The 13,320-nt window shown below is 48.4% G+C and overlaps 1 protein-coding gene across 1 annotated transcript; it reads left to right on the plus strand.

The window, feature by feature from the left end:
• Nucleotides 1-1,853: 1,853 nt before the first annotated feature.
• Nucleotides 1,854-11,702, plus strand: LOC309357534 (melanin-concentrating hormone receptor 1-like). The gene is made up of 5 exons (XM_081889711.1): nucleotides 1,854-2,445; nucleotides 6,877-6,962; nucleotides 7,374-8,154; nucleotides 9,122-9,664; nucleotides 11,264-11,702. Exons 3-5 carry the CDS (start codon nucleotides 7,706-7,708, stop codon nucleotides 11,481-11,483), a joined length of 1,212 nt encoding a protein of 403 aa, XP_081745837.1. The 5' UTR covers nucleotides 1,854-2,445; nucleotides 6,877-6,962; nucleotides 7,374-7,705; the 3' UTR covers nucleotides 11,484-11,702.
• Nucleotides 11,703-13,320: the final 1,618 nt, after the last annotated feature.

Consider the following 13,320-nt stretch of genomic DNA (forward strand, 5'->3'; position numbering starts at 1 on the left):
TCATTCAAGCCACATGTTAGCAGCAAATCTGCTAGCATTTAATCTCTGTGCCAGCGGGTCACCTGCTGATGAGAAGGATGGAGGGGAAGGGCAGCTGTGGCATTCAGCAAGGTGGATTTGTACAAGCTGTAGCACATATTTCCCTCCCTCATCCTGATGGAGAGGATTATTTAATAGTTCTCGCTCCACCTTCCCTAAGGAGAATATTTGAGATCTGTTCCCTACTACATGTGATCTTGAGGGTCCCCTGCTGTTGGTCAGAATAGACCACACTGGACCAAATTGGACCAACAAGCTGACATGGTACAAGGCATCTTCCAATATTATTATTACAGTGGTACCTTGGGTTAAGAATTTAATTCGTTCTGGAGGTCCGTTCTTAACCTGAAACTGTTCTTAACCTGAAGCACCACTTTAGCTAATGGGGCCTCCTGCAGCTGCCGCGCCACCGGAGCATGCTTTTTGTTCTCAACCCGAGGTACTATTTCTGGGTTAGCGGAGTCTGTAACCTGACGCTTCTGTAAGCTGAAGTGTCTGTAACACGAGGTAAGGTAAAGGTAAAGGGACCCCTGACCATTAGGTCCAGTCGTGGCCGACTCTGGGGTTGTGGCGCTCATCTCGCTTTATTGGCCGAGGGAGCCGGATTACAGCTTCCGGGTCATGTCGCCAGCATGACTAAGCCGCTTCTGGTGAACCAAAGCAGCACATGGAAACACCGTTTACCTTCCCGCCAGAGCAGTACCTATTTATCTACTTGCACTTTGACATGCTTTCGAACTGCTAGGTTGGCAGGAGCAGGGACTGAGCAACAGGAGCTCACCCTGTCACTGGGATTCGAACCACCGACCTTCTGATCGGCAAGTTCTAGGCTCTGTGATTTAACCCACAGCGCCACCCACGTTTGTACCAATGTACAAATAAATTTGGCTGCTGGAACTGCTCAGCACACCCTTTTTGTAGCACTGCGTTTGGCTCTTCCACCCTCTCACCCACACAGGCAGGGGCTGAACTGTTAAACGTTTTTGACGCCCCCTTCCTACTGCGATGCCAGCAAGGCGCAGAATGAACGGATGACTCAGCCCACGTACCCTCTCTGCAGCTGCTGGGGCTTCCAATTTGCACTTTTGTCTCTGCAGTGCTCCAGCCATACTGTGGAAGTGTCTGACGGCGCTGATGGGAGAGGGAAAGCTGGCTTGTTTGTTCCACAAGCATCTGGACAGCTCTAAAAGGCCCTCTTCTTGCAGAGAAGACCCACACCCCCTGTGGCTCGGCCATCCTGGCACCTGCAGTCAGCTAGGCTGGGCCCTGGCCAAGGGAAGGAGTCCTCACCAGCCCAGCTGTGCTGGCTGCCATTCACCTCCCTCCTAACCAGGCTCCTGGATGTTTTGTTGTTTCTTATTAAGGATTTTCTTGGTGGCAGACCCTAGTTAAAGGGGAAGGGGATGGACAGTGGCGTAGCGTGGGGGGTGCAGGGGGGGCCGGCCGCACCGGGCGCAACATCTGGGGGTTAGGGTTAGGGGGCGCAAATCCACGGGTTAGGGGGCGCAAATTACTTGCCTTGCCCCGGGTGCTGACAACCCACGCTACGCCACTGGGGATGGACTGATAGGGGCAGTATGGGGGACAGACAAAGTGGCCGGCATGTATCCTGGTCCTGAGCCGGGCACCTTGGAGTAAAAGCTGGCAGGAAATGTCACTGGCACTTGTTTGGAAAAGTGCATGCCCTGAGCATGTGCAGAGTGCTTTCATCTCACACCATCATCTCTCCATATATGCAGAGCTTCAGATCAGAAGAGAGAAGTTTTAGCCCAATGAGAATCCATGTCTCCTTTTTCTTTCTCCCCCCTCCTCTTTTTTTAAAGGGGGGGAATAGGCATTGGAGAGCGAGGGGCGGGTAGAAATGCAGGACGAGGCGGTGAAGGCGTCTCTGACGCTGGGTGGAACAGAAACCCACACGGTCCTTCCTCCGCTCGTATCTTCTCCTGCAAACTCTTGCAGAACGCGGAGAAAGGCGCGAGCGAGAGGCTCCACTGATGGGCGGCGACTGCGCGCTCCAGGGAGAGAGCCGGCTTCGGAGAGAGGCGCGCCGCGCGCATTCACACGAACACGCGTCTGCAGCAGCAGCAGGAGGAGGAGGTACACGCGGAGATCTTGACGGAAGGGTAAACGCACGAGGCACAGGGGAGGGGGGCGTGTGGGGTGACTTCTTCACCATGTCCCTCTGCTCCCGGGACAAGCTGGACTGGAACCATCTCGCTCGAAAGGAAAGCGGAGTGACGCCGCTTAGGCAAGATTCGGGAGCGGAGGGGGAGGAGGTAGAGCTGTAAACGGGCAGCCGGCCGCCGCGCCCCCTCCCCGCATCGGGACACCTGCGCCTCGGCTTTTTCTTTAGCGGGGTGTGAGCGTTTCTGCCTCTTCTCTCCTCCATCCCACGAAGATGAACGTGTGAGTGCTTCAATAACACGAATAATTCATTCCAATTGTCATTTGTGCTAGTGGGGACCCTAGGAGCCAAGGGCTGGGGCCGAGGGGTCTTGGACACCCCCCATAAAATATTTGAGGGGTCTAGCCCCCCATCCCAAAGTTGATTGGCATTGCCATTCAAATGATGTGCATGCACCGTGTCATGTGATGGATTATGGGTGGGTGATGCTTACCTGCCCCCCTCCCAAATATTTTATTCAAGTTGACACCCCTGCTGGAAACTGAGGTAGCATCTTTTGAGGTGTATGAGAGAGACCCCAGGGGTTTGTGTGATGAATCCAAACCCACCAGGCAGAGGACGTGGAAGGAGTGGCCTTTTAACCTCAGGATCAGTAGCTGAAGTGGGAGCAGCGGTGGAATCATAGAATCATAGAATAGAATCATAGAATCATAGAGTTGGAAGAGACCACAAGGGCCATCGAGTCCAACCCCCTGCCAAGCAGGAAACACTATCAGAGCACTCCTGACATATGGTTGTCAAGCCTCTGCTTAAAGACCTCCAAAGAAGGAGACTCCACCACACTCCTTGGCAGCAAATTCCACTGTCGAACAGCTCTTACTGTCAGGAAGTTCTTCCTAATGTTTAGGTGGAATCTTCTTTCTAGTAGTTTGGATCCATTGCTCCGTGTCCGCTTCTCTGGAGCAGCAGAAAACAACCTTTCTCCCTCCTCTATGTGACATCCTTTTATATATTTGAACATGGCTATCATATCACCCCTTAACCTCCTCTTCTCCAGGCTAAACATGCTCAGCTCCCTTAGCCATTCCTCATAAGGCATCGTTTCCAGGCCTTTGACCATTTTGGTTGCCCTCCTCTGGACACGTTCCAGATTGTCAGTGTCCTTCTTGAACTGTGGTGCCCAGAACTGGACACAGTGCTCCAGGTGAGGTCTGACCAGAGCAGAATACAGTGGCACTATTACTTCCCTTGATCTAGATCAGTGTTTCCCAACCGGTGTTCCGCGGCACACTAGTGTGCCGCGAGACGTTGCCTGGTGTGCCGTGGGAGGGAGGCGGGCGAGTCGGGCGGCGAGAGGCTAGGAAGCAAATGGATTGCGAAGTCTGCCAGGTTCAGATTCGGGTCTCGGCTGTTTCCGGCAAGTGCAGATTCGGGTCTCGGCTGTTTTCGGCAAGTGCAGATTCCGGACTCGGCTGTTTCCGCCGGCCCAACTCGCCGATCCCGCGCCGTACGTAAGAATTCTCGAGGAAAGGCGCAGGCGCATTCCTCCTCGGAGAGAGCGGCCGTTGGCGTCCAAGATGGCGGCTGTGCTGGCTGAGGGGAGCGCGGGCGGCGCCGAGTCCGAGGCAGCGGCTGTTCCGCCCATGGCGGGGCTGGAGATGGTCCAGCAGGGAGCCGAAGCCCGGGTCTACCGGGGCCTCTTCCTAGGCCGGCCAACTGTGGCGAAGCACCGCTTCCCGAAACGTTACCGGCACCCGCTGTTGGAGGAGCGCCTGAGCCGCAGGCGGACGGCACAGGAGGCCCGCTCGCTGCTTCGCTGCCGGCGGGCAGGTGGGCGCGCCTCGAGACTGGACTGCGCGGGGCAGGGGCGCGGGCTGGGATTCCATCTCCTTTAAACTGCATGGCCGGCCCACCTCTTTGCAAGGAGTGCGGTTGGGAATTGCAAGCAAAGCAGCCACGCAGCTCGATTCCAGTCGTTAGTGACCGAAACTAATTCCCCCCCCCCCCCCCGCTATAGGCAAGGAAGCTGAAGACTGGTTATGGAAGGCGGTGTTCTGGTTTGCGAACATTTTTCAGAAGCCAAACGTGCTCCATTTTGCGTGCCATGCTTCTGTTTTGCGGTCTGTCTGCTTTTGCTGTTTATTTTGCATTTTTGTCTTTCTGACTTTTTTGTTTTGTTTTTGTGACTGATTGATTGACTGATTGTGTGACTGCAGTACATTGTTTATTGCTTTCATTTTATGGATCAATGGTCTTTATCGATAGTAAAATTCATGTTAAATTGCTGTTTTAGGGGTTGTTTTTAAATGTCTGGAATGGATTAATCCATTTTGCATTACTTTCAGCCAAACAGGCCCAGGTTGCGCACTGAATAAAGTATTTTATAATTTTTCATATTTCTGTTTACTTACTATTTCATAATAAAGTAATTATAAAATACTATCTTTGTGTTTATTTGATTCCTATTAAAGAGAGTTACTTTATATATAGTCAATATAGGCACAGAGTTAATTTTTTAAACATTTTCTAATGGTGGTGTGCCTCGAGATTTTTTTCATGAAACAAGTGTGCCTTTGCCCAAAAAAGGTTGGGAAACACTGATCTAGATGCTATTCTCCTGTTGATGCAGCCCAGAATTTAATTGGCTTGTTTAGCTGCCGCGTCACACTGTTGGCTCATGTCAGGTTTGTGGTCAACCAAGACTCCTAGATCCTTTTCACATGTACTTCTCTCAAGCCAGGTGTCACCCATCTTGTATTTGTGCTTCTCATTTTTTTTTGCCCAAGTGCAACACTTTACATTTCTCCCTGTTAAAATTCATCTTGTTTGTTTTGGCCCAGTTCTCTAATCTGTCAAGGTCATTTTGAAGTGTGATCCTGTCCTCTGGGGTGTTAGCCACCCCTCCCAGTTTGGTGTCATCTGCAAATTTGATCAGGATGCCCTTGAGTCCATCATCCAAGTAGTTGATAAAGATGTTGAATAAGACCGGGCCCAAGACAGAACCCTGTGGCACCCCACTAGTCACTCTTCTCCAGGATGAAGAGGAACCATTGATGAGCACCTTTGGGTTCGGTCAGTCAGCCAGTTACAAATCCACTGAGTGGTAGCACAGTCAAGACCGCATTTTACCAGCTTCTTTACAAGAATATCATGGGGCACCTTGTCAAATGCCTTGCTGAAATCAAGGTAGGCTACATCCACTGCGTTCCCTTCATCTACCAGGCTTGTAATTCTGTCAAAAAATTAGATCAGGTTAGTCTGACATGACTTATTTTTCAGAAATCCATGCTGACTATTGGTGATCACAGCATTCCTTTCTAGGTGCTCACAGACTGTTAGCTTAATGATCTGCTCCAGAATCTTCCCTGGTATTGATGTCAGACTGACTGGGCGGTAATTATTTGGGTCCTGTCTTTCCCCCTTTTTGAAAATAGGGACAACATTTGCCCTCCTCCAGTCTGCCGGGACTTCGCCTGTTCTCCAGGAATTCTCAAAGATGACTGCCAGTGGTTCTGAGATCACATCTGCCAGTTCTTTTAATACTCTTGGATGCAGTTCATCTGCCCCTGGAGACTTGAATACATCTAAACTTGCCAAGTATTCTTGTACTATCTCCTTAGTCATTCTGGGCTGTGTTTCCTCTGCTGAATCATTGCTCCAAATGGAGTCAGGGTCAGTCTTCGCAACTGGTCACATCCAGTTCCAAGAACGTGCAAGTTATTTCCCCCACTGTCAAGACTTTTTGTGGATGGGGTAATGTGGATTTGAGGTTGAAGGAGGGCCCCCTAACCCTGTTTCAGTTGTAACCCTAACCAAGGGGAGACTCTCTGCTGCCCACTGAGCCCAGGGCACAAAATCAGGTAAGAAATCTCCAGTTACAGGATTGTGTGTGTGTGGATGATGTCTTTGGGTACCCAGACCTGTAAGACAAGAGCCTGTAGTAGAAGCAGCTACTGAGTGGACAAACCAGTCTGTTTGTTAAGCTAATGGTCCTAGCCAGCAGCCTCTTAAGCATCCTATTTACATATCTAAATAGTTGGTCAAGAATAGATGTGTTGTCATAGAAATACATAACTAGTGAGTGATGTTTTTTTAGAAGGAGGGAATAAGCCTTCTCCACCTATGTGGTTGGATACCAGGTCATCCTAGGGCTTGAAGATCAATAGACCAGGGGCCTGTGTGGTGTAATCTCACCTAAAGCAGGAAAGATACAGAGGGTGGCCTTGCACTCTGTGCTGAAACCAAAGCTATGGTTTTTGGTGGCGGATTCCTGAAAACCTAGTGGGGCAGCGAGATCTGATGCTCTGAGCCCTTCCATCCTATGCTCACATTGTGTGTGTGTGTAAATAAAACCATATATCAAAAAGGCACCACAGTCTCCTGTGACTTTCATTCCAAGGGAAACTTAACACAAGATAATTGCTGGCACCCTTGAAGTCTCTCACTGTTCGGATATTGGGGTGCATGGAACCCTCCTTTATCTAGAGCAGAGTTTGGTGACAAAAGCCAGCAGTGGCTACTGGCTATTATGTTTATGCCTTAACTCCACTGTTGAAGTCAGTATACCTCTGAATGCTGGTTACTGAGATTTGCAAGCGGGGAGAATACTGTTATGCTCAGGCCCTGCTTCTGAGCTTCCCATTGGCAACTGGTTGGATGCTGGACTAAATGGGCCTTTAGCCTGATACAACAGGGTTCTTCTTATGTTCCAGATGTTGAAGTCCAGCTCCCATCAGCCCCAGCCAAAATGGAACATGTTCATGGATTATGGGACCTGTGGTTCACTGACACCTGGAGGGTAAGACAGATTTTCCATTCTTGATTGCTCTAAAGAACCATAAAATTTTGTTAGCTGAATCTGTGGAATCATGTGGTAATATATCCTACCACCACCACCAAAACAACAATAATTTATTATTTATACCATGCCCGTCTGGCTGGATTTCCCCATGTTACGTGCTTTTCATTACCCCTAATGAATGGACAGTTTATGGCTGTTGACTTTGGTAGCTGGCTGTTCTTTTAATGTAAGTGGGAAGGACATACATAGCTCGGTGGTAGAGCATCAGTTCTGTTCAGTCCCTGACTTCTCCAGGAAGGGATGGGAATATTCCAACTGAAATTCTGGAGATCTGCTGCCCATCAGTGTAAATGAATCATTGGTATATGGCAACTTCCTATGTTTCTAAGTCCTTGATTTGTCTTCCAGGATGTCCAAGAGGCAACTGGAACATTCCCTCTTTAGAGTGCTCTAGATGGCACGTGAGACAAGACAAGAAGAACCATGTACAATGGAGCCGAGCTGCTGAGTCTCCTGCCAAAAGATGGACAACAGTCTTTCAAGGTTTATCCCTGTACACACCGGCATCAAACCACAGAGCTTTTACTGAGAAAGGAGGCAATTGGCATTGTTTCAGTTTGGGCTTTGAGACACAGAGTTGGCATTCATCTCTGGCACAGAGGCCTTCTGCTCCTTTGAATGGCCATGTTGGATTTTCCTTGGCTCACCAGGACAGCTCCATCCCTTGCCCAGGGCCCATCATGGCACTTTTGCTGGACTTCTCTCCTGGCCTCAACATATCTCCTGGTCTTCTTAATCCATGGATACTAAACCATTCTCAAAGGGATTGTGAGCTGGAACCAGGCTGTGGTGAGCACACGCTGGCAGCTGGCAGCAGCTTCCCGGGGCCAGCTGTCCGCTTTGTGCTGCCCGCCATTTATGCCCTTATCTGTGCTTCCGGTGTTCTGGCCAATGGGATGGTGATTTCGGTCATTCTGGGCTGCAAGCAGAAGGTAGTGTCCGACATCTACATTTTGAACCTGGCAGTAGCTGACTTACTCTTCTTGCTTGGTATGCCGTTTGTCATCCACCAACTTCTGCAGGAGCAAGGCTGGGTTTTTGGAGACTTTCTCTGTTGGGCTGCAACCACCATTGACCTCAACAACCAGTTCAGTAGCGTGGGCATTGTCACTCTGCTGTGTGTAGACAGGTAGGAGCCAAGGTAGAAGAGCGGGATGAACATGGTATGCTAATTCAGAAGCGACTTAGAAGGACCATAGGTCAGTGGCGGAGCGCTTGCTTTGCAAGCTGAAAATCCCAGGTTCAGTTCCTGGCATTTCCAGTGAGAAGGATTGGACTTCAACAATCTGGTGCTTTCCCGATATTTTGGACTACAGCTCCCATCAACCCCAGCCAGCATAGTTGTTGGCTGGGGCTGATGGGAGTTGTGGTCCAAAACATCTGGAAAGCACCAGGTTAGCAAAGACTTCAGTAGGAGATGGTAAATATGTTTGCCTGAAATGCTGGAAAGTCATTCAGTGACACTGGGCGCCTTTGCAGCTGGAGTGCCATGCTTGATTTGGAAGTAACCAGCTGTTTAGGCCTGATTTATGGGAAAGTTGTGGCACAGGCAGTAAAGCAGAATAAATTATTGCTCGTATTAACTGTCATTTGGAGAAATCCTTGATATTTGCGGACGTTCTTGCCCTCTTAAATTATATCCCTGTGGTGTAGAGGCTAACAGATGGATCCTGCAGGGACAAAACACTTACTGTACCACCCACTACCCAGTAGTCTGAAGCCTCGCTGCCCTTTCTACATTTGAACACATGGCTTATTACTGTCAATCTCATTTATTTGTGCATATTAAGCTATAGGTTTAAGTTAGCATCGATGGGATAGTCTTAATGTCAGCTGGAAAGGTTTGTCTTCCCTTCTGTTATATTTGCAAAAAAAAGGACAGCTGCTCTATTTCCCATCCGATTCTTCCGTTGCAAATGGCAGTCCCAGCAACCATTTTACACAGCACATCCCTTCTGCAAAAATCACCAACAATGAGTTACCATGGTCACTGTGCACGTTTATTGTGGATATTTGGACATACGCCTCGTCTCCTTTGTGGAATGTGCCGCCCTGTGTCTCCTGTATCCCTGACGCCAGTTCATTTCTCTTTCCAGGTACGTGGCAGTTGTGTACTCGTCCACCATCGGCCAGAAACGGACCCTGCGGTGCACAACTCTGATCAACGCTGGTGTGTGGGCTGGGAGCTTGATTCTGGCCACGCCTGCAATGCTCTATGCCCGGGTGCACTGGGACAACAAGACTGAGATCTGCCTCCTTGACTTACCAGGTCCCCACAGTGTATACTGGTATACCCTGTACCAGTCATTGCTGGCTTTCCTGCTCCCCTTGCTGGTGATCACTGTACTGTATTCATTGACTCTGCAGCACCTCTTCCGTGCCATGCGCCGGGTGCATAGGAAGCCATCCACCCGCAGCCGGAAGGTGACCCGCATGGCCCTCACAATCATGGCTGCCTTTTTTGTCTGCTGGACTCCGTACCACGTGCTGCAGTTGGTCAACCTCAATGCCACACCCTCTGCCACCTTTTTCTACCTGTACCAGGCTACTATTTGCCTCAGCTACGCCCACAGCTGTGTCAGCCCCATCCTTGTCATTTTCTGCACCGAGTTCTTCCGCGAGAGGATGGCCCAGTCCAGGTGGGGACGAGGAACAGGAGGGGATGTGGTGGAGGGAAAGGGCTAATTCAGTGGAGGGTGACTTCCTATTGTGAGAAGTGATGTAAATATAGGGGTTTAGCTTTTGCTGCCCAACTCCCCATGGGTCTCTGAGTACCCTAACTCCATGATCGGTCACAGAAGAATGGATGGAGGCAGGATCCAGTAGAAAGCAAGGCAGATATTTCCTTCCAAGGAGAGAGAGACCCTGAACAGAAGTGTGCAGGAACCTTTAAGGACTTTTGACATTGCCCAACCCCCTTAGCCAAAGACCAGCCCAAAATTGTCATACATACATCATAGGAGGTGGTCTACAGCAGAAATCATGCCAGGATACCTGATAAGGGTTGCTGATTGCATTACCTGAGCAGCCTGGCAATTCCCTTGTGATGGCTAATACTTTAGTTCCTGAATCTAGGTCTCGGACTCACCCTATTCATACACAAATACACCTTTAAGACAGGATTTGTAAGAGAAAAGACAACGGGGAGGCTTTCCCCATTTGCCTCCCTTCCAGCAGGGAGTATTTGAGGTCACCGGGAGAGTCAAAATGGCTTCAGGATTGCATTCCTGTACTATTTCAGACACATGGTTTAGATATTTAGAGATGTGTGCATTAATGAATATATATTTGAGACCTTAAAATTCTTCTAACAGAAGGATGCTGGAAGCTTTATTTTAAGGGTGAAACAGGGAGGGGGAATCTCAGTGCAGCCCTCAGGACTCTCTAGCGGCCACGCCCCCTCTCCACTTGGCATATCCCTCACCAGTCCTGCTTCGCTCTCCCCTGGAGTGCTTTTGCCCAGACTGGAATGTACCCTTGAACTCTGACACTGCTTCTTGGCTTGTGGGAAAGGAGGATAAAGAGGGCGGTGTATGAATGGAAGCGAGCCCAAGGTAAGATATCATCACCATCGTCATAGTAATAATAATTTGTATACCGCCCTATACCTGCAGATCTCAAACTAGTTCACGGCATAAAATTACAATTAAAAAACCCCAAAACACATCATAAAAATTAGAACAGAAACAAACGAATAATTCCTCCTACCACAACACATTTCAAAGCTCATCAGATGTCAGTCAGCTAAAGGCCTGGCTGAAGAGGAATGTTTTTGCCTGGCGCCTGAAGGTGTATAATGAAGACGCCAGCCAAACCTCCCTGAGGAGAGCATTCCACAAATGGGGGGCCACTGCAGAAAAGGCCCGTTCTTGTGTTGCCACCCTCTGGACCTCTTGTGGAGAGGAGGCACACAAGGACGAGCCTCAGAGCCTCTCAGTGTCTAGGTAGGTTCATATGGAAAGGGGCGGTCCTTGAGGCTTTGCAGCCATTTTGTTGCTCTGCCCATTCTCGCCTTTGCCCTATCTCCCATTGGCTTATGGCCCTTGGGAAATTGCCCAGCAGGGAATGTGGCCCTCAGGTTGGAAAATGTTCCACACTCCTGCTGTGGAGAGTGACCTGGGTATAAGGGCCATTGAACACAGCAGAACGTTCTCCTGAGTCAAAACACACAGCATTGCATTACGCATATCACTTATTAAATAGATAATGCTTGAGAGATTATCTCTTTTTCTTTACAGGTATTGCAGATTGTTTACCAAGTGGAGGGCAATACGAGAAAGCCAATCCTTATCTATACCAGAAATGACAGCTACAATGTACAGTCCAGAAGCAAGCCATGCTGCGTCTCCATGCATCGCCTACCCGCCATTTGCAATAGAGATGCCTTTGTGCTCTGTAACTGAGACCACCAGATTCAGTGTAGTTGTCAATGGACATGAGGAACCTATTGGGTTTTGAGGACCCGCTTTGATTTGGTTTAGATCTCAGCTTGAAACATTGGCACACCCTGAAGTTCTGGAAGAGGATTAAGGTGGTGATGAGGGAGAGATACAGACTGGAAGACTCCTGGTTCTGGAAGGCTGTTGTAAGACCATGGCAGCAAGTGGAAAAACTGTTAGTGACGACTAATAAGACAAGGGACATTGAGCGGATTAAATTAAACAATAATTCACTTTGTCTGGAAGTCAATGCGCCTGTTCTGTTTCAGTCTACAAGAACAAATTAATCGTCCTGTAAATATCATTTGTCGTGATATCCGTCCTCTAATCTATTGACTGCTCTTGCCAGGGTGTTCCCTTGAACAAAAGAGAAATCTATCAAGTTGATGGAACTTCTATACGATGGGCACATTAGACCAGAGCACTTAAAAGTGCTTATTTATTAATCTTACCTGTTAGTTGGCCATGTTCAATCAACCTGATCCTAAAATCGAGTTTCTCCTATCACAATTCCTTCTGTTAACTTCGTAGTTCTCACGTGGTCAGAGTATGAAATGAGGATGTGCTGTCTGAAATGCTTTCTCATTCACTTGTGCTAGGTTTGCAAAAAGGTTCGCAATTTGCAAACAAAATGGTAAACAGATAAGGGGCTTTATTCAAGCCATACACAGAGCAGGCCTTTTGCAATTAATGGCCATTACTAACTTAGGCTGATTAATTGCAACGGATCTACTCTGAGTCATTGGGAGGAATATTTTTCTTAAAGTGTTGGGTTGTTTTTTAACAGCGTTTTCCAGATCAGTGTAGATCCAGCCTCAGTCTCCTTTGGTAAGGAATCACACAACAGTATCTTTCCCGCTACAGGGTTAATAGCAGCTTGTGGGGAGGTGTTGGAGGGCTAGATTGAAAAAGTAATCCAGGGACAAAGAGTTAAAAATCCTCCCCTAGTTTTGATGCTCATTAAAATCAGAGCTGCAGCTTGTGGCTGCTTTAGGCAGTAATCATATACAGTGGTACCTCGGGTTAATTACTTAATTCATTCCGGAGGTCCGTACTTAACCTGAAATTGTTCTTAATCTGAAGCACCACTTTAGCTAATGGGGCCTCCTGCTGCCGCCGCACCGCCGGAGCACGATTTCTGTTCTCATCCTGAAGCAAAGTTCTTAACATGAAGCACTATTTCTGGGTTAGCGGAGTGTGTATCCTGAAGCATATGTAACCTGAAGTGTATGTAACCCGAGGTACCACTGTACATATCCACTTTGAAGATACAGCACAGAGGAAAGAAAGTAATTCCTTACACAGCACATAATTACACTGTGGATTTCAGTCTCAGAAGAAGTTGTACAACTCAGAAGAAGTTGTAATGTCCACCAATGTTGTACCTTCCCTGTCAGAGGCAGTATGCAGGAAGAGTGCTGGTCCTGCTTTTGTGTTGGGAAAGGCATCTTTGTCTCCAGGCACTGCAGTTGTCTGCAAGGGATTTCCACACAGTAGGGTTAATGTGATAATTTTGATGATAACATAATGCTAAGAAGGTAGTATGGGCTCTAACACTTCAGACTACAGGTGGATGATGTCGTTTTTTAATGCTCCCATAAAGGGGGGGGGACACCCACTCCTTGCAAAGAGGAAATTAGCACAACAGGTAAATGTCTGCTAGAAGTCAGTTAGAATATGCAAGTTTTCTATTTGCAGGTGATTAAAAAAGAAAAAGTGTGGGGGTATTAAAAAAAAACTGTTGCAGGTCTATTATACCACCTCAGGGGGAAAGAACAGTCACGTGTGTTGGAAATGGTTTGAATGCAAGCCATCAATGATAATGATGATGATGATAACGTTACAAACAGGAAACT

The sequence above is a fragment of the Podarcis melisellensis genome, assembly GCF_964234715.1.
Source record: "Podarcis melisellensis genome assembly, chromosome: 15".
NCBI lineage: Eukaryota > Metazoa > Chordata > Lepidosauria > Squamata > Lacertidae > Podarcis > Podarcis melisellensis.

Bases quoted from the DNA above. Each gene is read 5' to 3' on its own strand.
- LOC309357534 (XM_081889711.1), top strand. From the start codon at position 7,706: ATGGCACTTTTGCTGGACTTCTCTCCTGGCCTCAACATATCTCCTGGT. The intron at 8,155-9,121 runs GTAGGAGCCAAG...TTCTCTTTCCAG, and splicing joins ACTCTGCTGTGTGTAGACAG to GTACGTGGCAGTTGTGTACT. The intron at 9,665-11,263 runs GTGGGGACGAGG...TTTTCTTTACAG, and splicing joins GAGAGGATGGCCCAGTCCAG to GTATTGCAGATTGTTTACCA.